The 26,436-nt window shown below is 39.6% G+C and overlaps 1 protein-coding gene across 6 annotated transcripts in view; it reads right to left on the bottom strand.

Moving 5' to 3' along the window:
- Positions 1-26,436, bottom strand: part of BBX (BBX high mobility group box domain containing) — a 285,252-nt gene that overhangs the window by 5,336 nt on the left and 253,480 nt on the right. For 4 of the 6 annotated variants that reach the window (XM_040484409.1, XM_040484412.1, XM_040484408.1 and 1 more), the window contains 5 exons: positions 25,647-25,795; positions 14,199-14,288; positions 12,785-12,844; positions 5,358-5,555; positions 2,781-2,967 (listed from right to left, as the gene is read on the bottom strand). In XM_040484409.1, coding sequence (XP_040340343.1) covers positions 2,781-2,967; positions 5,358-5,555; positions 12,785-12,844; positions 14,199-14,288; positions 25,647-25,795 — 684 coding nt within the window. The remainder of the gene's footprint in view (positions 1-2,780; positions 2,968-5,357; positions 5,556-12,784; positions 12,845-14,198; positions 14,289-25,646; positions 25,796-26,436) is intronic. The other 2 variants (XM_040484413.1, XM_040484414.1) reach the window with 2 other exon arrangements.

The raw sequence follows: 26,436 nt of genomic DNA, 5'->3' as shown, positions 1-26,436 counted from the left end.
TTCAACTCTTTGTTCAAGAAAGATGAAATTAAAATGCCATTTTTTTACCTTTACGACTGAATATGTAACAATATTACAAAAGCTAAAAGAATTTTAATTAAGTATTGAAAAAAGGAAACAGAAGAAAAAAAAAGTGAAAGATGAAAAGTACAGTATAAAAAAAAGAGCAACAGGGACAGAGAGCAACTAGGGTGAAAGCCCAGTTTTATTAGAAAACAAAAGCAAAGGAGGGGGGAGCCCAGAATGGCTACAAATAACGGATGCTGCCGTTCCCAGCATAAGGGTCGGTGAGATTCTTCGTGACTTTCTAGGACATGACAGATGATTGCTTAAGCAGCATGTCTGAGCAAAGGCAAAGACACCGGAGTTCAAAGACCTTAGTTCAAATCTTAACTCAGTTTAGATGTGGGTTCTTGGCAAGTTAATGGTCTGCAGTTTCGTTAAAAAGGGATCAGAAAGACCCACCCGGCAGGGCTCATTTTAGGACTCAGTTTAATGAGCTTTCCCCTTATGGAAGTCCTAGTAAACAAACAGGCTCTCAATGAAGGTTTATTCCAACTTCCTATTTCCTGCATTTTGCAAAACTGCCTTTCTATGTCAGGTTTCTGAACCTAACATTATGATTTCTCCTGGCAAGAATGCAGGTAATATGTTTCCACCCCAACTCTGCTCATCACCCTCAAAATTATGAACCTAGGTGATGCGAAAACAATAGTCAATGGGTGTGCAACCCAGGTAAAAGTACATTAAGCCTGCAGGTAGATGGCAGTCTGGAGGTTCTGCTTTAACAGGTAAGGGCCCTTAAGGGGGATCTGTTTTTGTAGATATTAAGAACACTAACCATTTATGAGATTGATAGTAAGATTCTAGTATGCAATATTGTTCTGTCTAATGGGAGATTTAAAAAAAAGAATCTTTTTTCTATGCTTGCTAGTGAACGTAGGTGGTCATACTTTAAGAACATCTCATCTATTCATTCACCCATTCATTTTTTCATTCATCCATTGATGTAGCAGGAACTAAGGAAGCTGGGGATGTGAGGATTAAAACCAGCGCTCTGCTTTCAAAATTCAAGAGACAGACATATCAAGGAATAATTACAGCCCAGTGTGGCAGCTGGTCTCAGAGAGCATGAATAGAAAGTATGCAGGGACTTCAGGAGGGAGACACAGAGCAGAAAACAGGACTAGCGACAGAAGGAGAACCAGGAGTTCGTGGAGACGGGGAGGCACACAGGCAAGAACCCGGCTTATCCAGGTGGCAGCAACTGATCCCACGTGATCGCAGGGCAGAGAGGAGAGTGGGAAGGTTTGGTGAGGCTTTCTGCTGTTGCAAACTGGAAGTCACGGAAGGTTGGTTAACAGAGCCAGGGTGTGACCACAGTTGTGTCTGGAAGGGGATGCTGGCGGCAGCACCGGGTGACTGTGTGGTAGACCTTGCTGAGCCCTGCATTATGATCCTCTCCGACTTTTTACATTGCCTTTTATCTGAAATTTATGGGGACACTTAGTAACATGCAGGCATGCATTTCATTCTTCTCACACGTGTAGGAGTCTGTCCTCTGTATGAGTGGAGGTATTTGTGCATGATCTCCTTCAGAGATTTGAGCAGATTTTAACAAGGTCTGTCGGCATTCTCTTGCCGTTAGGCACTTACAGTACACACAGGAAAAGGAATTTGACTTCTTGGAACTATCTAGAGGCTATCTGTGAGGAAGCACTAGAACTGTAACATGACAGGTAAAGGGCCTCCTGAACCTGGATGTGGAAAGGGGCAGTGCAGCCCAACAGGAGGGTATGGAAGTTGTGCTAGATTTAAAACTTTTGTACTGAAGACGGAAGTCTGGGAAAGTAGCTCACCTGTGGGTAATCCACTTTGAATAAAAGTACGAAATACCCAAATTTACAAATGGCTATTTTTGCTTTCCCAAAGGATCCATTAAATAGTAGAGTCCCAATTATACACGTAGAACTTTAATATACTTTCTGTGAGGCTTTACTGAGTTCAAAAGCCTTTCAGATTTATGATCTCACGTGATCCTTACAGCTCTGTGATTCTTTGGGGCTATCATTATGCTCCATGGAAGATGAGAAAACCGAGACCGAGAGAAATGACTTTGTAGCAAACTGACAGTTAAAGAAAAATCCAGACCTTCTGCCGTCCATGAGTCAGATGCCAAGACGCTTTTTCCTGACCACAGTTTTCTTCCACTCCCATCACGACTGCTGCCAACACCATCGTTAACCAGGGCATTTACCATGTACCAGCACTGGGACATTAGTTCATTCCACATAACATCTCTATGAAATGAGTGTCACTTACACCCATTTTATAGAAGCAAAACTGAAGCATAGAGAGGTGAATGATCGATCTTGCTCAAGACCTTGCAATTTACAGGTGAAGGATGTAGGGCTCAAACCCAGCTCTGAAGCCTGACCTCGAAGCTCCAACTTAATGATTAGAGAATATTGCTTCTCTGCTCTTTCAGGTTTTTATGGAAATGAAGTTTAGCCACAGGATAGTATATTTAAAATGCAATACCTGGCTGACTATATTATCTTATATTTTCCCACACTGCTAATTAGGACATACGCTTTTGGAACATGTCACATAACTTGCTCTTGAACCAAGTCTCGTGAACCCCAAAGCATTGTGAAAAAGGCCACAAATCACATCAGAGAGAGTGATTCGGCTTCCACATTGCTCTCTCCATCCCTCTTCCGTGCCCAGGAGTGAGGATGAACGGGACTCCCCAAATCCTGGGGGAGCACACCACTCACCTGTGTACGTTCTCCATGGCGGCCACTTCAGCCAGCGCGGCGAGACTGAAGAACGCAGACACGGCTGGCATCTCCGGAGTGCTGCTCCGCGTCTCCGCGGCCTCAGTGTTGTGTGAGCAGTCGTCACCGCAGCCGGACTCGGTCACTTTAGGGAGACTCCTCTGCAGTTGTTCCTTTGGTTTGTCATCTGTAACGACAGGGAAATTGATCACAGGAGGATCACCATGTTCTCTCCAGAGGAGGGACACAGAGAAAACTCTGTGCAGACCATGTGAAATGAGCTAATATTCTTTGTTCACTTTTGTCATGCATCGAATACCAAGGCTTTTATCAAGGATTTTCTGCTCCCACGGTAACAAAACTCTTTTATTAAGCTCAGTGGCAACTATGGACAGTGCTATGCCCTGAAGCTAGGTGGAAGAGAAGCTGAGTTTTATTCAAGGTCAAAGAACAGGTCAGTCTCAGAGTGAGAGGGAAAAAGGGGCTTTGGCCAAAATAAAACCTATGGGACTTCTGCAAAGGGGCCTGTGGATGCTGTACAAAGCCTCTAAGACCCAAGTGCGCAAACGTTTCTGATGAAGCCGTAGGATGCCCTGCAATGGCAACTTGTACACTCGGTACGCTGTGACACCAACACTTAGGATCACCAGCACTGAACTAATCCCAGTGAGATCCCAAGTTGTTATTTGTGTTCTGAAGACCTACTGGAAAGAAGACAAAGGGCCCCCTGGTATTTACAAAGAGGTGCTAAATGCTATGAAAATCTACCTGCAGGGAAGGAGTACACTTTCTAGATTACATGGCCATTATAAAGGAGGAGGAATCTTTATCATGGTTTTTAAAACATTTTAAAAATAGAAAGCAACTGATAAAGAACATAAATGTCCTATACTAGGACATGACAGTACTATGTGCTTTTTCTACATGAAGGTAATATTTTCTACGTTCTTCCACTCTTTCTGTAAGTGAAAATGAGGCTATAACAACTTATAAAATCAAAATCACAGGGGCACCTGGGTGGCTCAGTCAATTAAGCATCTGACTTCAGCTCAGGGGTTTGTGGGTTCGAGCCCCATATTAGGCTCTGTGCTGACAGCTCAGAGCCTGGAGCCTGCTTCAGATTCTGTGTCTTCCTCTCTCTCGGCCTCTTTCCCACTTGCTCTCTGTCTCTCTCTCTCAAAAATAAACAAACATTAAAAAAAAAATCAAAATCACAGAACAGAACCCAGAGTGGAAAGGGAAGGGGCAACAGGCCTGCCGGACTAAATTTCAGGAAAAATAGATTCTAGTCCTTATCTTCTACCTAAGTAGTCCACTGTATTCAAAAACCAAACCCTACGTCTCTGATCTTCATCTCTTATATAAATGGGGGTATTTAATGTGCTTTACTGCCCTAACAATCTGCATATGCTAAACACAAGAAAATGTGCACAAAACTCACTAATTGTCCTCCTATTCTATTCCAGCAATGAATCTTTATTTGCAATTACATTAACCTTAATCAGGTATTTTAAAATATCCCTCTCAAAAAATACTCATTTAAACATTTTTTTAGACATTTTATTAGTTTTTCATCACGATAACTGTACTCTTTACTCCCCATCACCTGTTTCATCCATCCCCCCACCCACCTCCCTCTGGTAACCATGAGTCTGTTCTCTAATAGTTAAGAGTCTGTTTCTTGGTTTGTCTTTCTCTCTTGTTTTTCCTTTGCTCTAAACGTTCTTTTTCTATTTACAGAATTCATTATGGACCTGTGTCCTTTTTCTGGAAACTGGATTAGGGAAGGGGGAGGGATAACTCAAAGCTGATGGAATGAGATGCTGGGGGTGCTGAAAGGCAGAAAAAAAGGCAATAACAGCTAAGATCACTAATGACACCCCAAGATCTGAGGGGATTGCTCAGTGTCACTCTCTGACTCCATTCCTTAACTTGGGTCCCTCTGGCAATTCTGCTGCCATGGAGGCCATGAGAAACAGCAATAGACCACAGGCCATGACTGAACATGGAGAAACTCACAGTAAGTTCAGATCGAGTTCAAGATTAGCCCAGAGAACTCAAGAAATCCAGGAGCATTCTCAGGCTCCCTCAGTGGTCTGAGTCAGCTTTAGAGGAAGGACTGGATGCTTTCTAAGGTTCCTTAATCCATTGGTTGAAATATTTGATAATATGGTTTGTAGTGACTTAAACAATGAACCGGGACGAAACACTGATTCAGCTAGTATTTTTAAAAGTCTAGGATCTCTGGGAATTTACTTAATGAAGACTATTTTTGTGCATGCTGAGAAAGAGAAGGAGAAACACACAGTCCTAAAAATTACCTTTCTTTTCTAAGAATGCTTTTGGAAAAAGAGCTGTGATTTTAAAATGTGCACATTTTGTACATTTGGGAGTCTGTGGAAAACTAGCTCTCAAGGAGATCCAGAGAAAGAAAATGTTACTATGACCAAACCCACAGAACAGACCCCTTTTCCAATGAGGACCCATACTTGGCTTATCGTCATTTGCTGGCCAATGGGGCCATGACAGTCACCGGCTTGCTCTGGTTATCTCTCATTTAAGGCTCCCTCTTCTTACCCAAAGTACCTCCTGCTGGTGACACCCGGCCATCTGCTGTCCTGACAAGGTGAGTGATCTTGGTTTTCCTTGCTTTTCTCTTTTGGCTGCCCACCAAGGGTTCTTGAGTTGTTGTTGGCTCTGGAGTGTTGGGAATGGATAGGGCATTTTTAACCTTATGAGCAGGCTCTGTGGTGTTTTTGTCTTCTGAAAATATGGCTGAAATAGGACAGACAGATCATATATGATTACACAAAAAAACACAAGACATCAACATTGCTCTTGGAAAGAAACATTTCTCAATGTCCAAGCTATCTGAATGGAGAACCTAAGAGTTTTCAAAGTACTGATGAGAAAAAGAAATAAAACACTGCCCGTGATTTTCAACCAAAATACTTATTTATGTTTGCTTTGATAAATTAAGTACACAGGATTAAGATGCCCTCTCTCTCTTTTAACAGAATACTGAACCAAGAGGCCATCAGAACAACATTTTCTAAGAGTTTGGATCTCGCAGGTTGGTGGGAAAGATAGCATATGTGAATCTGAGTGAATTGTGTCCCAACAGACTGTAATTTCTACATGTGGTCGGGGTCCCTATTTGAGATTCCCTTGGCCACCTAGTCTGGAGAAGATGATAAACAAGTTTCTCTTCTTCTGAGGACACTGAGATTAATTAAATATGTGCTTCTTTTTTATTTTTAAGTTTATTTATTTATTTTGAGGGAGAGAACGTGGGGGAGGAGTGGGGAGAGAATCCCAAGCAGGATCCGCACTGTCAGCGCAGAGCCTGACACGGGGCTCGATCTCACAAACCATGAGATCATGACCTGAGCCAAAATCAAGAGTCAGACGCTTAACTGACTGAGCCACTTGGGCTCCCCAGATATGTGCTTCTTAAATTCACAGTTATCATTGGGACATTTGCTTTCCATCACCGGGCTGGACTGATCAGAAAAGAAACTGTGAGGCCTGACCTTCTTTTACCTGTATAGAATGCTCAGGAAGGACGTGACAGACACTGGTGATGCTAGCATGTAATGAAACACTCTGTCACTGAATTCTAGAAGCAGGGAAAGTGCTCAGTGAGATAACTTAACGAAGTACCACAGGGCAGCAGGGCTCCTGGGAAGGTTTACTTTAGCTTCTCCAGATTCTAACTGTAATCCCAGTAAGTCACTCAGCAGCACACTCTTGTACCTAAGCGTCACTGCGTCAAGAGTGAGAAGCACACTTGCTCCCAGCTCAGCCAGGCTGGGGGTGCCTGTATCCCTTCTTATATCCTCATTTCTCCAGGAGTTCATTCTCCTTGCTCCCAGTTTAACAGTGAGACAAGTAGGGGCGCCTGGGTGGCTCAGTCAGTTAAGTGTCCGACCCTTGGTTTTGTGAGTTCAAGCCCTGTGTCAGACTCTGCACTAGTGGCACGGAGCCTGCTTAGGATTCTCTGTCTCCCTCTCTGACTTTCCTTCACTTGTGTGGTCTGTCTCTCTCAAAATAAATAAATAAACTAAAAAAATTAAATAAAATAAAAGACAAGTAAATGTAGATAGGAGTACAGCTTTTAAGAATATATACATGTAGTCCAGTTTAGCGATTGGAACTTTCTTTACTTTTTTTAAATTCCAGTGGTCTAAGGGCTTTTAAGCAGGGAAGGGAGGCATCTTTCCATTTTAAAGCCATCCAATCTCTTAAGACAGGCACAGAAACAGTTTCTGACAAAGAGGGGAGTATGGCTCTGGAAGTCAAGGTCTGACATGACATGCTTGGTGCAAACTGAACTGGAGGAGAAAACTGAAGGTGCTGGTCAGCAGGTGGATCTGGAGGTAGGCCTTGGAAATACAACAGTATGTAGGGCACAGGAGGGAAAGAAAGCTAAAAGAGGAGGAGGAGAGCAGAATGAGAATGATTCAGGATGTGAAAAAATGCACATGCTGGAATAAACACTTGCATAGGCTTCACTTAACAATTTTCATCTAGGTCTTTAATGAGGTTAGGTACATCCTGGAGAAAGGGGGGCTATGAATTTGTAAGATCTTTGCCCTCAAGAGATTGATTCCAGGTTTCCCACTCCAAAACAAGTGGGAAATCATTTCAATTACATCAAAAGAAAGGATATAAGGCAGAAATCATACCATGATTTGTGGCTTGGCCTTACCTCAATATAGCATAATAGATGGCTATGTGGGGAACTGGCTTAAGATAATAGTTATTAAAAAGAAACTACTTGGCATTGCTCCCAAATATCTTTTCAAGCAAGTAATCAAAAATTAGGAAAAAGGCTCCTTTTACATTATAGATCTGTACCCAGGAAACAGTCTTGGTGTATTTATACTTTGATATTTAGTTTACCATAGGCCAGTGCTGTTATGTATCTTAAGATTTTTTTTTTTTTTTTAGTTTAAACTTCAATAAAAGCTGCCAGCAAAATAAAAGATAATTTGGTTAGAACGCTGCAAGGAAGAAATATTCCATGACTCTTCATTAGCCTTGAAATTCAAAGCCTCCTATAGGTATAAAGAAGCTACAATCGGAGTTTACAATGAGCATAAATAGCCTCTATTAGATATTCACAAGCTTCAAACTTTATCTAGTTTCTTATCCAGATCCATCAGTTGTCCCTTCTAGTTAGAGGGGGGAATGTTAATCACCCCTCCAGTATGATCACAACATTATAGACGGCCCTTCCAGAAAAAGCACTAACCTCTTCCCTCTTCTCCTTCCTAGGAAAATCTAGAACTTGTGGAAATAAGGATGTAGCAGGGTTACAAAGATGAAGGGTGAATTACATCAGAAGAACTGCTTACAGAAAGAAGGAACCCAGGAGGTCAAAGAAAAGACCAAGTGGTTTAGGAGAAGATGAGCTAATTTCTACACAAAGACCTGGATTCTACTCTTGATTTTTTAATTTATTAACTGCAGAACCATGGGTCTCAGTTTCTTCATGTACAGATGGAGGTTGGTCTAGATGAGCTCTAAAGGATCCATCAGCCCCAAATTTCTTTTCATGTGCTACCCAGAATCAGGGGCCTAGGCAGCCTCCAGCCAGCTCCAGAATCTTAAGGTGAGGGATAAGTACACCCTTGATAAGGACAGTTAGTTCTCTTGCTTGTGGTAAACCTTCAAACGGTTTCATTTCTTTTCAGTAGTTGCTCCATTTCCTATATATTCCAGATGAATTGGTAAAAACACAGTAAGAAGCCAAGGGGATGGCTGCAAAGGGATTGCAAAAGGGAGGTAGAGTAAGGCCTAAAAGCAGACTGGGACGAAACCAGCAGACAAGATGCCGGGGGCATTGAAGGGAGACTGGCCAAGAGACACGAACAATCAAAGTCCCAGAGGTTGGTATACTAGGACACAGAAAAGGAGTGAATCAGGTTGCAGGCCAACTGGAAGAGGCAAAATGTGAGAATACACCAAAGATTCTCAAAAATCCCCAAAAAGGAGGCAATGTCACCTTTCTAGATATTGTCTCCTCTAAACTTAATGCCAGATCAGGAAGCAATCATGGGGCCTGCAGATCATCCACATTTGAAGAGGTACGTGATGAGATCTTGTTAGAATTTGGAAAAGGGAATAAGGGTGAGTCTGCCCCGTGCTTTGACCCAGGAGCTACCTATCCGCAAAACATCCTGTGCTGTCTGGAGGCCAGGACCAATGATACCCTTCAGGGTCAGCACTCAGAAAGAACCCTATCCTAAGAAGAAGAATTGGGGAAGGCAGGTAAGGCTAAGTCACAGAAGTGGTTGTGTGGGACACGACAGTACATCTGAGCCCAGCAACGTTAGCAAAGCAAAGGAAGGCCTGGTGGTGAGAGACAGGAAATGGAAAAAGCTCAGAGACAAAAACAGCCTGAAGCTGAGCACCAAGGAACAGCAAGCCAGTTCCTTTTTTGTCCTTTCCGCCAGACTAATGGAAATGTGAGAAAAGAAAGGCTTTTGTCCTCTAAAAACAAATTAGTCATTTCTCTTTCGGCTTGTAATTGAACACACAAACCTACCCAAGCACTGCAAAACAAGTCCACAGGGCTAGTTTTTACACTCCACGATAATCATTAACACACTTGGAGCGTATCATCTGAGAGAGATAATGTGAGCTCACTCCTGGAGCAACATGAGGAATGTGGCAATAAGAGACTGTCTTGTTTTCCAAACTCTGCTCCCAAAATGTGGGGTAAATTTTTTGAGATAGCAGCACTGTGCTTGTACTGAACCTCAGGAGTCCACCAGAGTGCTCCAGAGTCATGAATTCACATTCCAATGAGGGGGATCAAACTTGCATTGAAATTATTATAGCCAAATCTGGAATCTCACTGCCTTTGGTTGGCCTCCCTTGAGTTGAAAATGTAGTCAGATGCTGAATGGAACACAGAAAAAAGAATCAAATGAATGAGCCTTATCTAAGATCCCAGGAGACCTTGCTGGAGTTACACAGCAACTCTTTTGAACTTGAGAAAAGAGATCAAGGTTCGTCTGAGTGTTGTGGATCATGTTTGAAAATTTAACTCTAAATACTTTTTCTCCCCTGTAATTGTACTCATATACTGCAAAGGGAACTAATCTTGAGATTTTTAGTCTAAGGTTCGAGTTGTTTTATTTTTTTTCCTTTTAAGATGCCATTTACAATAGCATCATCTGAGCCAAATGAGGGGCTCAGGTATGCCTGAAAATCCCAAACTGTAAGCCGCCAATGTACTTTAGTGGAAAGGGTGCTGGTTTCTTCCTTTCCCGCTTATGTTGGTCAGGCTTCATTTCTTTATCACGTATTTGGGGCTAATAAGCCCTCCTGAATTCACTGGGTCTCCTGCCAAGATTAGTTTTAGAAAAACTATTGTGAAAGCCCTCAGGAAACTATAAAGTAATATTAAGTATTAATTATCATCATCATTATTATGACAGTTAGAAACCTCCAGCTTAAGCATGAGCACTGGACACCGTAACTTGGTAGAAAGATAAACACAGTGGCAGATACAAGTCACCCTGGTTTATCTGAAAAGTTAACCTTTAATTCTAGGCTGATAGGCAATCTTTTTTTATGATCTGCAAAAGTTTCAAGAAATGGCTTGGTGATTTTGAATTTTAAAAGCATAGGGGAAAATGCTTAAAACAGATTATAGGCTTAGCATTTAAACGGCAGATGTGATTTCTAAGCACCTAAAGATTTCTGATATTTTGGGGAAAAAATGAATTTTGGGAAAAAAGTTATACTCAGCATGATGCCAAGAAAGCATAGTAAACTTTAAGTCATCCCCTCTGAACCAAAGTCTGGAGCAGCTCACAGCTGCGTGCCCTCAGTTGAATGAACTAGTATAGGCATCAGCTACGAACAACTCCTGTCTAACCTCTGCCTAGGATGGCCAACATGTATTAAAATTCTCCCAATTAACAGTTTCATCTTCCATCCTTATGTATTTGTACTCTCCCAAGGTAAAGTTTTAACAAGCAATGGTATGACCATAGGTGAAAGAGGATGAAGTAAAGGGCCTAGATAATTCACAAAGTACACAGTCACCACCTGAACAAGGAAATACAGGGGAAGGTATGAAAATAAATAGCCAAAAAAGGTCACTTTAAATTACTGGTAATTTCTGATACACAAACGGATTCCTTTTTTCCTGGCCACATAAAATGAATATGCACTCCATGCCAAGCAATTTTCAGTGCATGTTCTTCCAAGTTTATGATGTATTCATATACATTAATGATAAATAGAATAGCACCAATAATAGCTCTAGTCCTACTAAATAAACCCTTGGGACTGCCCAGAAGACTGAAATTGATTTACTTTTCTGCCCCCTATAGAGCAGAATTAGGGCTGCAGAATAAGGTAACTTTCATCAACCCACTTCATACCATGGTAATAATGCAAGGGGGAGTGGGGAAAGGACATCTGAGGTTGATGTATTACTACCTCTCATCATTCACCCCAGCCCTAAACACACGCACCACACACACACTTGGTACCCATACGGAGAGTGAACCTAGTGAGGTTAAACACAATTTGTCCCGCTGAAAACTGCTCAGTAGTGGCAGATCTAAGACTAACACCCAGGTCTCCTGATTCCAATCTGATTCATTGTGTCTACCACAATGCACGTGTTATGACACCATGTTCTACATGAGACATGGTTTCATTCTTTAAAAAAGAAAACATTTAGAACAGTGTCATTCCAAGTAAAGAGTAATATGGTCTTAAGTGCCTCTTAGACTTCTTTGACTGTTCCTCAGTGCCTTACATTTACCAAGTGTGAGCAGAATATATCTTTAAAATACACAAGAGCTAATATATATCACATTTTGGATGTTAGCATTTAATGCTGAGACCAGCACAACAATTCACATTTGACTGTGCCAGCTAAGAGCACAAACAATACCCTGGAGAGGTGGTGAATGTGAGGTAACAGGTCAGAGAACAGATACACTGCTGGCAGTTTTTGTAAAAGTGCAAGGACATAAAAGCAGACATCTGGCTCATGTGAGCTGTGCCTACCGAATACAAACAATTTCATGTTTGTTATAAACCCAAGTTTGAATATTTTTGAGAAATATCTTTAACATATGAGTGTTTTTGATAAATGACTTAGGCCAAATGTGCATTTTAATTTTCTTCTCTCTTTCAGGATACAAATGAGAGTGTATCTGGGAATCAAGAGATGTGGACTTCTTCATTAAGTTCCCCTTTCTGGTCATAAGTAAATCAAAGAGGTTGGACCTAATGAGCTTTAAGATTGCTTCTAGGTTTTAAATGAAGCGACTCCTGATTAAGCGCTACCAAAACATTCAGCTCCTTAAAAATGGCTACAATGGAAAAAAAAAAAAAAAAGAGGAATCAATGGGAAGAAGAGGGCAGCTACCTACACATCACAGAAATGAGTACTCACCAGAGGGTTCAATATTTAACAGAAATTAGGTACACATCACAAGTAAATAGGGCTGTGGGAAATTTTGAAGTAAAATCTGCACCTAGGAATTGTAACGTTATGTTAATCAACATGGAACTTTCCTTGGCTATCCATAAGCCTCTGGAGCATTCATTAGAACATATTTAGGGGTACTGAGAGGTGGGCTGGGCAAAGTTCAGGACAGGAACGCTGCTGACATGCCCACGTCCAGCCAACCAGGAAAACCCTATGCTGGCTCTATTCTGACTCCTGTAAGCACCTGCCTGCAACATGAATGCAATATTGAATATATTTAATTATGGGAAACTCTAATTTCTAGTGAAGGTGGTTCAAAGTTTTAAGTGCCCTCCTTGACAAATTAAGCTCCACAGGACACACTGCCTGACCCTTAGCAGGGTCAAAAATCTGTCAGTTGATTTGAAAATTTAAAACAACACAATTATGAGCCCTCAGGTATAGTGCTGTTGGCTGAGCCTATATAAATTATGCCTTTTTAAACCTTTCCAAAACAGACTACCCGAAATGATACAACGGGTATTGCTTCTTTTACCTTCTGTAGGGTGAATGGCATCCAAGAAGAGTTGCTTGTTTGACCATTTATCCCCACTTCCTAAAAACAATGAGAGAAAGAAAGTGAAACTCTATTCCCAGGATAGACACATACACTATAAAAATAAGACTACACTTAAGAGCTTATATAGGACACATTATCACACAAATGAAGCAGAGTTTTATTTTAACTATTTAATTTTCAAAATTACATTTGCCAACTAAAATAATCAGGCTATACAGGAAATGGATTAAAAATAAACAAATTCGCCTTTTATGAAATCACACTGCTGGATAATTTCTATGACTTTAACTAAGATAACTGAAGATCAGTTCAAAGGGAATGATAAAAGCCAACATTTTTACCTGAAAAGTGATGTTTCTCTACTGGAAGCAGAGCAAAAAATAGTAACATACAAAACTAAGAGGCTAGAGTGGAGGTGAAAATAAAACCCAAATTAAGTAAAAGGTTACACATAGGAACACGGAGGCACATATGTCTACACATGGAAGACAGGTGCATTTTAAGCCTCATTCCAGAAACATAAAAGGCTTCACAAGTGGCCATGCAAGTAGAATGCAAATGGGCATCGGATGAGTAGGCTCATAGTCACGAAAGTAACATGCAGGGCGATGCTAAAGAAAGCCTAACTTCCAGGCCACGTGGCTGTACTGAACCAGATGGGAACATTTGTCTTTTGTGTGAAAGAATAGGAGTCCTGAACTATGAGAAGGCAGAAATCTTCAGATGAGCCTTGAAGAGGTTCAAGGGCCCATCAAAATCATAACAATAAGATAGATGCTCAGAGTGAAGAGATGGTGGAGGGCAATGCGTCTCTAGTGCCCTCTGGAAATAAGTTATGTGACTGAAGGGGGTGGGAAGAGTCTGGCAAACGAAGTAATATAGATTGGAAAAAGATGGGTTACGACTTAGGAGTGGAATCCTCCTAGATAAGAATCCTCAAGGGTCAGAGAGAGTACAGAAATGGTGGCACTTTCATATGAATAGGGAACTCTTAAGGTTTCAGGAGATAGGAAAACGTGGTCCTGCTTTGATGGCTGCCAAACATGAGAAAAACAAGAAAAGTCAAAGAAAATAAGTGGATAAGAGCTCAAGAAGACTAAGTTACAAAATGCACCAAATACGGATGAAAACAAAGCAATTTTAGGATTCATATGGAACGCTGAAAATAGAGACATTACGGGATTTGAGTAGGAACCCAAGTGAAGGAGATCTCTCTTTGCAATTAGCTGTGGAGTCTAGAAATAATGAATATGCCTGCATTAGGAGCTGATGACACTGAAGCAAGCCAAGGGGAGGAAAAGGCAAAGGTGGTGCACAGAAGCGTTACTCAAAGATGGTTCACAATGGAGGTGGCCAAGAAACCTTGATGGAGGATGGAAGGCACCAATACCTTTTTCCGGAACATTAGGCTTCTCCTTTTTGTGCTTATATTTGCTGACAATTTTGTGGAATAAGTTCTTTTTCTGAGACTGGAAAGGACCTACAGACAATATTAATATAAATATATTTTAAATTCACAATGTTTCATAAAACAATACTGTGTGTTCCTCAACAATTACACCCTCCTCCCACCTATGGTAGAAGCAAACTGAGTCACAAGAAAGGTCATCTTGCATATTTTTCTTTGCTCATAACTAGTGCTCAACACCCTTCCTTAGGCTTATTTAAAACCCGGTGAAATTTTCCTTAGCAATATATTGGGCAGAAGCCCCTAGTAGGGCTGGGACTCCTTAAGCACAAACTGCAAATTTAGTGATCAGAGACAGACTACAACCCATAATAGCACAGTAGTTGTACTCTTCAATAAAGATTTAGATTCCTAAATCTAAATGTCATGAAGGAAAGGATGGCAGGGGCATTTCTTCTCTTCTTAGAAACTGGTTTTCATAGTAAGAACAGCAATTTAGGACAATAATTGGCCTGTTAGCATCAGATAGCTTTCTAGCCTTTTCTGTGGTTATTTTAGGAAGAAAACCTGCTTTAAAGATAGAGAAATATTTACCAAAAAAAAAAAAAAAAAATCAGGGCGGGGAGGGAAGTCTCAGATTGTATCTTTGTTGTCTTAAATAAAACAGAACTAAGATTTTCAATCACCAATAGGAAATGTCAACGGCAGCACTGACGTCCCCAAAGCAGGTTTCTTTCTATACCCTCTGCATATTCCTTTGTGAAACGGACTCAAATCATTTTACATAACTTCTGTTTGCTCATCTGTAAATGGGGATAACGATAGTGCCTAACTCAAAGAGCTGATGTGAGGATTTAAAAAGTTGGAGACTCTATAAGCTGCCCCTGTTGCACCTACCCACCTGCCAATATCTGCACCCACACATGCTGCCTTCCTGCCAAAGGCAAACTATCTACACTCCTGCCTAAAGTATACAACATGCTGGCTTTTATGTTTGCACATATCTGCAACTGTCGCCAATTTTAGATCATTTTTACTACCTCAAAAAATCAATCCCATATCCTGTAGCTACCTATCACCCTTCCCTATTTCAGCATTCCCTCTACCTCTAAGCAACCACTAATCCACTTTCTGTCTCTAAAGATCTGCCTATTCTGGTAACCTCATATACATGAATCATGTAATATGGTCTTTTGTGTCTGGATTCTTTCACTTGGTATAATGTTTGCAAGGTTCACCCATGTCGTAGCACGCATCAGCATTTCACTCCTTTTTAAGACTGAATAGGACTCCACTGTGTGGATTATACTACATTTTGTTTATTCACTCATCAGTTGATAGATATTTGGCTTGTTTCCACCTTTTGGCTGTTATAAATAATCCTGTTACGAATATTCACATATAAGCTTTAGTGTGGACATGTGTGTTCATTTCTCTTGGACATAGAATACCTCACCAGTGGAATTGCTAGGTGATATGGTAACTCTATGTTTATAAACCTTTGGAGGAACTGCCAGGCCCTTAAACATCCTTACCAACACATTGTTATCTGTCTTTGATTATGACCATCATAAGGATGTATTTCTGTCACTGTAGTTTTGATTTGCATTTCCCTAATGACTAATGATGTCAAGCATCTTTTCCTGGGCTCACTGGCCATTTGCATACCTTCTTTAGAGAAATGTCTATTCTGATAATTTGCCCATTTTTCAACTGAATTTTCTTTCTTCTTACTGACGCATACAGTTCTTTATATATTCTAGATAAAAATCCTTTATATTCTAGATAAAAATCCTTTATCTAGATAAAAATTCTTTATATATTCTAGATAAAAATCCTTTATCTTTATCTAGATAAAAATCCTTTTTTTTATTCTACATAAAAATCCTTTATCAGATATGTGATTTGCAAATATTTTCTCCCATTCTGTGGATTTTCTTTTCACTTTCTTATTAGTGTCCTATGAAGCATAAAAGTTTAAAATTTTGAAAAAGTCCAATTTATTCACTTTGTATGTGGTTATTCAGTTCTCCTAGTTCCATTTTGAAAAGACGATTCCTTTCCCCCTTTGAACAGTCTTGGCTTCCTCACTGAAAAACTGCTGACCAATGATGTACAGGTTGATTTCTGGGCCCTCAATTCTATTCCACTAACCTATATAACTATGTTAGCACCATGCTGAATTGTCTACTGGTTTTTGTAGCCAGTTTTGAAACTGAAAAAATTTTGGCTATTCTGAATTCCTCGCAATTCCACATTAATTTTAGAATCTCTTATCAGTATCTACAAAATTAAACTGACATTCTAACAGGGGTTGGGTTGAATCTGTGTATCAATTTGAAAGAGTGTTTCCACCTTAATAAGTCATCTAATCCATGAACATGGGATGTTTTTCCATTTATTTGTCTTTCAACAATATTTTGTAGTTTTCAATTTGTTGTACTTCTTTTGTTAAATTTATTCCTACGTACTTTATTCTTTTTGATGTTACTGTAGATGGAATTGTTTCTCCAATATTTTTAGATTGTTCATTGAAACTGTATAGAAATACAACTGATTTTTGTATAATGATCTTGTACTCTGCAACCCTGGTGAACTCATTCATTCATAAGCTATGGTAGTTTTCTAGGGAAATCCTTAGGTTTTCTATATAAAATATCATGTCATCTGTGAACAGAAAGAGTTTTACTTCTTCCTTTCCACAATACAGAAGCCTTTTGTTTTCTTTTTCTTGCCTAAGTGCCCTGGCTAGAACCTCAATTATGATGTTGAACAGAAGTGCTGAGAATGGACATTCTCGACTTGTTCCCTACTTTAGGGGGAAGCATTCAGTCTTTCATTACTAAATATGCTGTTTTGGGATTTTTATAGGTGTTCTTTAGCAGGTTGAGAAACTTTCTATTCTCAGTTTGTTGAGTATTCTCATTAAATGTGTTGGATTTTGTCAAATGCTTTTTTTCTACATCTCTCGAGATGATCACATGGGTTTTTTGTTGTTCTATTGATATAGTATATTACATTAATTGATTTTTGGATATGAAACCAACATTGCATTCTGCAAGTAAAATCCCATTTGGTAATGGTGTATAATTCTTATTATATGTTGCTGGATTTGGTTTGCTACTATTTTGTTAAGGATTTTTATGTCCATTATTTTAAGAGATAGGATCTTGTAGTTTCTCTTTCTTGTGGTATCTTTGTCTAGTTTTGAGATTAGGGTGATGCTGGCCTCATAGAATGAATTAGGAAGTGTTCCCTCTTCTACTTTTTGAGTAGGTTTGAAAAACTGATATTAATTCTTCCTTGAACATTTGGTAGAATTCAGCAGTGAAGCCTGGGGTTGGTTCCCTCCTCTCCCAGGTATTTTTGTGATTACTAAATTCAATCTTTTTAGTAGTTACTGTTCTATTCAGACTATTTCTTAAGTCAGTTTTGCTAGAGTTCTTTCTAGGAATTGTCTATTTCATGTAGGTTATCTAACTTATTGGTATATAATTGTTCATGGTACTCCTTTATAATCCATTCCATTTCTGTAAGATCAGTAGTAATGTCCCCAATTTTATTTCTGATTGTAGTAACTTTGCTGTTCTCTCTTTTATTTTTATTTTATTTACTTATTTTTTGTTTAAAAAAATTTTTTTAACATTTATTTATTTTTTGAGAGACAGAGAATGTGAGTGGGGGAGAGGCAGGGAGAGAGAATGGAGACACAGAATCTGAAGCAGGCTCCAGGCTCCGAGCTGTCAGCACAGAGCCCAATGAGGGGCTCAAACTCATGAACCATGAGGTCATGACCTGAGCCAAAGTCAGATGCTTGCTTAACCGACTGAATCACCCAGGCACCCCTAGTCTTCTCTCTTTTTTAATTGGTCAGTGTAGCTAAACATTTCTCCTATTTGTTGTTTTTAAAGAACCAGCTTTTGGTTTCATTGACTCTCTATTGATTTTCTATTCTTTATTTAATTTTATCATGTCCTCTCTCATCTTTATCATTTCCTTTCTTATACTTTCTTTAGGTTTAGTTTGCTCTTTTTCTTACAATGTTTCAAGATAGACTAGGTTATTAATTTGAGATCTTTCCTCTGTCTTAGCATATACATTTAAAGCTATAAACTTCCCTCTAAAGCATTGCTTTAGCTGTAGCCCATAAATTTTGGCATGTTGTTTTTTCATTTTTATTCATCTCAAAGTATTTTCTGATTTCCTTATGAATTTCTTCTTTGAATTATTAATTATTTATTTAGACTTATTGAGTTATTTAGACTGTATTGTTTAATTGCTACATATTCGTGAGTTTCCCAAATATTTCCAGCTGTTGACATTTAATTTCATTCCACTGTGGTCTGAACACGTTAATTTGATTACTTCAATCCTTTTAAATTTATTGGTTTGTTTTAAGGCCTAGTATATGGTGCATTCTAGAGACTGTTCCCGTGTTCACTGCAGAAGAATATATATTCTACTATTGATGGGTGGAGTGTTTTATATAGAGGCACAGCTTGGAGATATTGCAGGCTTGGTTCCAGGCGACCGCAATAAAGCAAACATCGCAATAAAGTGAATCAAATTAATGTTTTGGTTTCCAATGCATATAAAAGCTGCATTTATACTACACCATAGTCTGTTAAGTGTGCAATTACATTAGGTCTACAAAAAAGCACGTATCTTAATAAAAGGGTATCCTATTGCTAAAAAATGTTAACTATTATCTGAGTTGTAATCACTGATCACAGATCACCAGTGTGACACAGAGACATCAAGTAAGTAAATGTTAGAATGCTGATATATTTGACACAGGGTTGACCCAAACCTTCAGTTTGTAACACAACACAGTATCTGCTAAATGCAATAAAACGAGGTATACCTGTACTTTTTTTTAGGACTAGTTAATGTTACCTGTTCAGTCTTCTCTTTCCTCGTTGATCTTTCGCCTAGTTGTTCTATCGAACCTACTCTTCCCCCGCCCCCCCCCCCCCCGCCACAGCATGTCTCACCTTCTAACACATTATATGCTTTGTTTTTTGTTTATGCTTGTTTACTACCTGGTACCCCTGCCATAAGGAACCACCATGGCAGCACAATCCTTTGTTTTCATTCGCAGATATATTCTACATGCCAGAATGGTGTTTAGCATACGACTGGTTCTGAATAATACTTGTTACATGAACAAAGTTCTTTTTTTTTTTTTTTTTTTAAATTTTTTTTTTCAACGTTTATTTATTTTTGGGACAGAGACAGAGCATGAACGGGGGAGGAGCAGAGAGAGAGGGAGACACAGAATCGGAAACAGGCTCCAGGCTCTGAGCCATCAGGCCAGAGCCCGACGCGGGGCTCGAACTCACCGACCGCGAGATCGTGACCTGGCTGAAGTCGGACGCTTAACCGACTGCGCCACCCAGGAGCCCCCATGAACAAAGTTCTTAAACCACTGGCTGGCACAAAGTAAAAGCTCAAGAAATGACAGTTGTTGCTATTGTTACTGATAACAGAAAGTTGTGCATTTTTTGATGACTACACCAAGCCATCCTTTTTAAATAACCACAAGCAAATACTTTTGAGTTAGCCAGTGGTGGTTTGAAATAGAAATAGAAAATGTCTTGTTGACTTTTTTTTGGCAAAAAGTGAGCAAGAAGGGAAAGAAAATAAATTTAACAAATATAAAAAATATATATCATGTGTATGTACTACACAAATATTACAGGTATTCTCTATAATCCATTTGCAATCACTGCTTTACATATTTTCTACAACCTAGGAAACTTCAGGCTGGTGCCCTGAATGATACACAGGTAATCACATAAAACAGAAGTGGAAGAATGCAGAAGAACAATTCTGAGACCTCCTAGGACCATAAGGAGGGATGGAATGAGTTAGGGAAGAAGAAAAGGATACATATTTTCAGACCCAACCATACTCAGAGAAATCTAAAAAGTACAATTTAAGGATAGAACTAAAGATAGCAGTTGTCAATTTTAACATGAGAAAAGAACATCCAGAGTGATTTGGTACATAGAGGAGCTTCTGTAAACTTTTATTTTTAAACTTCCTTGCTCCTAGCCATCCCCCAAACTATAGCTATAAAATAAAACTAAGTAAATGACAATTTCATATAAAAAAGAAAGTGACAAACTTGAAGGGAGTAATACAGAAGATATAATTGCAGTCACTGGGAAGCAGCAATTTCAGAGCCAAGAAGTGAACAATTTCTGCTCACCACGTACATATGTGTGGTATTTTGTCTAAAGGAAAGAAAGCCAAAATTTGTAATAAACAGCAAAAATAAGGAAATTTATTACCATTTCCCCCCTCAGTTAATTATATTAATGCAGAAACATACATGGAAGGAAAACAAGGTAGGAAGTGAAAAGCGGAGAAGAGAGTTTCAGAAGCCATTGTTCAGAAACCAAAAAAATTGCCAATGGGGGGTGCTGGCCGGCTCCACTGGTAAAGCATGCAACTCTTGATCTTGGGGTTGTGAGTTTAAGCCCCACGTTGGGGGAAGAGATTACTCAAAAAAAAACTTCAACAGTCTTTCACTAAACTACCACCTCAAGTTCTGATTCCATTTCTCTCCCGCATCGCCAAACCAAATTTCTTGAAGGAGCGTTTGAATCAGCTTCTACTTCCTTATGACAAAAATCACTTCTTGCTGGTATATAAACTAGCTTAGGACTCCACTGAAGTTTTTAGGCAGGATGGCCTATAATTTGACAAAATCCATCTCCTTGGCACCTAACTTCATAGCTGGGTAGACAACAGAAAACCTCCGCCTGAGAGGATAAGAGCAGTGCCACAGAGACATTAACAATAAATAACCTTTCCAAAACATTAATGTTGTTCATGGTTAAGGAGCTGTAGTGACACAGGACACTTTGGGGGGGGGTAAAGAGCTGTAGTGACACAGGAGCCAGTTCAGTATTAGCCTGTTATGATAAATTTTTAAGGTCAGCAGGTAAGGTGATTTAGTAAACCTTGCTTTTCAAAAACTGTTGTAGGGAACAAATGTTATGCATAACTCAAATGGTGGTGACTTATGCCCAGGTTCAATGGTTTCATGTTTCTAAGCTATAAAAAAAGCAGAAGTTTTATTCTAAAATTGGCTATCATTTTTGTAATAGACACAATGGAACAATAAATTCCTTTGTGATAATTTACAGCTAAGTGCTCCCAGCTACTGGGCATGTGGATCTGCTGACTTGAGGAAGTCTGGGTGAGCCAGCCACAGTCAAGTTAGGATTCAATGAGGGGAAGAAGCTACCTCATTGAGCCAGACATGCATGCCTTGTGAAGGAACTCAGGATTATATTAGGTACACCTTTTACATCTGCAAATGTGCTATCCCCATGTTCCTGCAAACATCTGGTGGCAATGAAGACTCTCGGTTAACAGGGCAAAATACAGAGTTCTGCCCAACCTGGAAGCTATAACTTCTTGATAGGAAGGGCTGGGCTGGCTGACATCAGCACTAGGTGCTGTAACACTGAATGTAGCCTCAGTTTGGCTCAATCCCAAACGGGGGATTCTGTCCTCAACCTTTAATTTTATAAACCTGAGTCGTTTATTATCATTGTGATTTTTTAAAATTGAAAATCTTTAATCATTTGGAATTCCAATTTTAAAATATGAGGATCAACAGCATGTGTGATAATGGGCTAAGGAACAATGTGGGAAGACTGAAGATATACAGGGGAAAAGTGAAGTCAAGGGTCAAGCTGGGGCATAATTTAAACACTCTAAGTTCAACTCAATTAACGTTTTCTTCATGACCCGACTTTGTCTGAAAATTACTATTCTGTACAGCACTCTGACTTCTGATACTTTTGTAAAAAGTGCTTCATAAATTAACAATATACTTAAAATAATGTGTCAAAACCTATCCCTTAAGTTACAATTAAATTTAGACTTATAATTTAAAGCTTTTATTTGAATATATACAAGTAACTAAGGGAGATAAACCAGAAAACACTATAGGCCTGGGCTGCCTGAACTGAACTGTACCAGTTAGATGCATTACAACTTACTGGGTAATTTGTTCTTAGAAGCAAGGGAAAATCTTTTCCTAAGTCGTTGTGCTCTGCCTACTATAATATAGCCTGAGCCCAGTCAGAGGAAGGTATCATTTAGTTATGCTCACCCTTTTTGTCCTAGTTTTCTTTTTTAAAGTTTATGTTTATTTATTTTGAGAGAGTGCACACACACACACACACACACACACACACACACACACACAAGCAGGGGAGGGGCAGAGAGGGAGGGAGAGAGAGAATCACAAGCAGGCCCCATGTTGTCAGTGCAGAGCCTGACTCGGGGCTCAATCTCACTGCGAGATCATGAACTGAGCTGAAATCAAGAGTTGGACACTTAACCAAGTTACCTACTTGTAGAGTCGTAGAGTTGTAGAGTTTCTGTTGTAGAGTTTCTGACAAGACCCAGTATACAGACATGAGGGATAGGGCAAAGATAGCGGAGGGGACAATGGACAAGGGAAAGAGAGTCTTTGGAAATGCAGATATAAATAAGGAGACAACTGGGAAAACAATCATAAACCCATGCAGATACTATGTTGTTGAGATATGTGACTGTATAAATGCATACATACATAACCATTTCCTCTAGATACTACAATTCAGAAAAATTCTATATATTTTACATAACCTTGAGTAGCTAAAAAACATACCCAGTATAAGGCAGGAAAAAAATATAATAAATGTTGAATGATAAACACATAAGAAAATAAAGGCAAAATGCTAAACTGCTGAAGAAGAAATGAGGTTTCCTATGGACACATGCTCTTTTGCTAATAAACTAATGATTTCATACACAGTTTTTGCTTTGAACAATTCATTATGCACAGATGCTAAGAGTCTAGAGTCTAAGAAAACAATCTTCTCTATCCTCTAAAGATCAGGCAATTACAGCACAGCTGGTATGATAATTTCATTAATAACTTGTGGGACAGTGCACTGGTGGTGCTAATGCCAAATTACAATTAGTTACAAATACTATTTCTTTAGTTTGCTAAATAGAGAATATATCATTTAGTGTCTGTTTTATTTTAACTGCATTTTGCTCCATGAGTCAGAATGCAGAGCAAAATCTAAAGTCTTGAAAGACTTCCTACCCACGTAATTACTGATACACTGTAAGAACCAGTGACTTTGGGCTTGAGAGGCATAACAGAAGCGTTAAGATGATATTGTATGAAGTATAATCCAAAGCTCCAAAAACCTATTTCACATCAAAAGAAATACTGTTAATCTCAGCTGGGAGAGGAAAAACATATAACAGATAACTAAGACCCAAGAGAAGGTCTCATGAAAATAGATCCTAACTCAGGGTTTTATAGCTTTACAAAAATAAATCTATTGTTACATTCCCTGATAGATAATTTGGCCAGCTTCAGGGCTCGAAAATGAATGTCTCCAACTACCAGGAGTGGAGGAAAAGAATACATCCTGTGCATCAATCAATTAAGTTCCACTTTATTGGCTTGTCAGGTATTTATCAGTAACTTTAAATCCAAGAATTATGGGAGCTCATGATACCTGGCATCTTTGGGCTCATGGACTACTTTGCCTATTCCTAGATATCCCTAGGGCACAAAGATTGTCATTTCATTGGTAATCCATTACAGTGTTCAGCTACCTACCTGTCAACAAGGCTATTTTATTTCTTTCCTACTTATCTTGGAAGATCTCAATATAACCCTACTTTCTTTTCCCAGATGAGCAAACTTGGTGAAGCAACATTTCTTTTTTAGTTCTTTATTCACTAGACTTGTTTTTATTGACCACAGAGGAAAACCAAGCTAATTCTGAAATCACTTTTATGTTCCTCTCCACCTTTAATCACGAAGGAAGAATTTTCTTCAGCCATACAGATCTATCTTGAGATACAGATCACAAAGTGACTGTCCTCAGTTGTGTCAACTGTGGTGTCCAAAGAAGGTTTTAGGTCTAGAGGGAGAAAATTTAAATTTCTTCAAAGAAACCATAATTTTTCCTAGACCTTATATCGTCCCTCTAACTCGATGCAATTGTATCTGCTCATTAATATTTATCGTTGATTATCCACGAATGCTAGAATTTAGCAAGATTCATGTGAAGATATGTATCATCTTGTATCTATCCATCCATCCATCTAAAATGCACACAAAAAGGGAAAGTATCTGATCTGACATGGAACAGGCAGGAGGCAGCCACCTGTACAGGGTAAATTACATCAACTCTTTTTTTTTTTTTTTTTTTTTTTTCAACGTTTATTTTTTTGGGACAGAGAGAGACAGAGCATGAACGGGGGAGGGGCAGAGAGAGAGGGAGACACAGAATCGGAAACAGGCTCCAGGCTCTGAGCCATCAGCCCAGAGCCTGACGCGGGGCTCGAACTCACAGACTGCGAGATCGTGACCTGGCTGAAGTCGGACGCTTAACCGACTGCGCCACCCAGGCACCCCTACATCAACTCTTCCATCAGATCCTACAAGCAACAAAAACTCAGCCACACCAGTTCTTCATTTCTCCATTCACTGTCCTTACAGGAAGTGACTAAATGGGATGACGTCTTTCACATCTGTATGGAAAACTAGAGATACATTTTTCCCACCAGTTTTTAGACTGGAGTAAAATCAGAAGACAAGTTTCTCAATAAAAGCAATGCTGTCATTTTGGGTAGGACAGTCCTTTATTGTGCTTGAAATGTCCTGAGCAGGTTACTATGTTTAGAATCCCAGTCCCTGCCCCACATGTAAAGGTGGTCTTCACACTCTTTACCACCGTTCTTTGAACTACAGTGTTGCCCTTGATGAATGCTGAGATCCACCCAAGTCATGCTGATAATATAAAAGCTCCCCTTATGTACAAGGGAAGATGGTGATATTCTTCAAAACGAATATGCTAAATAGCATTTTTCTAAACTTAATAAAACCAATTTAAAGGTATTGCCAGAGCATTATTTTCATTTGGTTCATACTGCCAGTAAAGAATGGAGTCTTCTTACTACGCAAATAGAACAATTTCATAGTCCCAGAGTTCAACTTGTCAGATAGAGTGAGTAGAAGGGTGAGGCTCGGCCAACAGTTTCTGCTCAAGAAAAGCTTAACATCTCCAGGTTAGAATTCTGAAGAGCAGAAAGTCAAAGACCATGTGTAAAATTTTCAAAAAAAATGACATATTTAAGGGCAAATGCTCGGGCTGGGATGTCAAAGAAGAGAGGCTGAGGAGGATAAGGAGAGAAAGAAGGGAGAGAGAAGTGAGGTGGGAGCCAAAACAACCCTGGAAAGCAAGCTAAAATTCTAATGGCTGCTGCCTCACTGCCTCAGTCTAAATCCAGTTACGTATCTAAAGGGAGTTGCAGAAGCTTAGAAGAGGGCTGAGATGCTGACCACACCGTAGGAGGACACATCTGTAGAGCACTGTAGAGCACACATCTAACCTTTGCTGGTTTTAGTCGGTTCCGAGGCCATGTTTCCAGTCTTCTTCTTTTTTCTTGGGACAGGTACACATTTCCGGTCAAATGTAACAGGACTGTATTGAGGGAGGCTGTTGAATTTCTTTTCAAATTCTTCATCCAGCTTTGCTGAGCTAATAAGAGAGGGGGGATGGAATCAATCAGCACGTGACATAAATAGTTAAACAGAAAATTATATGAGACCTATTTTAAGATACTCCATTTTAAAAACAGGGTCCCTGATAATTAGGGCACTGTTGATAAACTCTGTGGCAGGACAAAAAAACATCTTTTCAGAAATGCTTGAAAAGATTTACCAGCACAGTTTTTTTCAGTCAACTCACAAGAAAGGTTGCCTTGTTTGTTACCTTAGAAAAGCAGAGATATTATTTAAAATATAAGAATATTTTTGAAGTTCTCTCCATTGGCATGGACATTTTCCACTAAGTTCAACACAAAGCATATTCCATCCACACAAGTTTCTCATTGTAAAGATTTGTGTGTGTGTGTAGGCAAGTTTATTGGTGATGGGGTATCACCATCAGCGATTTTATAAGATTTATTTTTGGGGCGCCTGGGTGGCGCAGTCGGTTAAGCATCCGACTTCAGCCAGGTCACGATCTCGCGGTCCGTGAGTTCGAGCCCCGCGTCGGGCTCTGGGCTGATGGCTCAGAGCCTGGAGCCTGTTTCGGATTCTGTGTCTCCCTCTCTCTCTGCCCCTCCCCCGTTCATGCTCTGTCTCCCTCTGTCCCAAAAATAAATAAAAACGTTGAAA

The sequence above is a fragment of the Herpailurus yagouaroundi genome, unplaced genomic scaffold (genome assembly GCF_014898765.1).
Source record: "Herpailurus yagouaroundi ecotype Mexico unplaced genomic scaffold, PumYag 162, whole genome shotgun sequence".
Lineage (NCBI taxonomy): Eukaryota > Metazoa > Chordata > Mammalia > Carnivora > Felidae > Herpailurus > Herpailurus yagouaroundi.
Note: the sequence above shows the minus strand (reverse complement) of the source record. Positions and strands in the feature narration are given on the sequence as shown.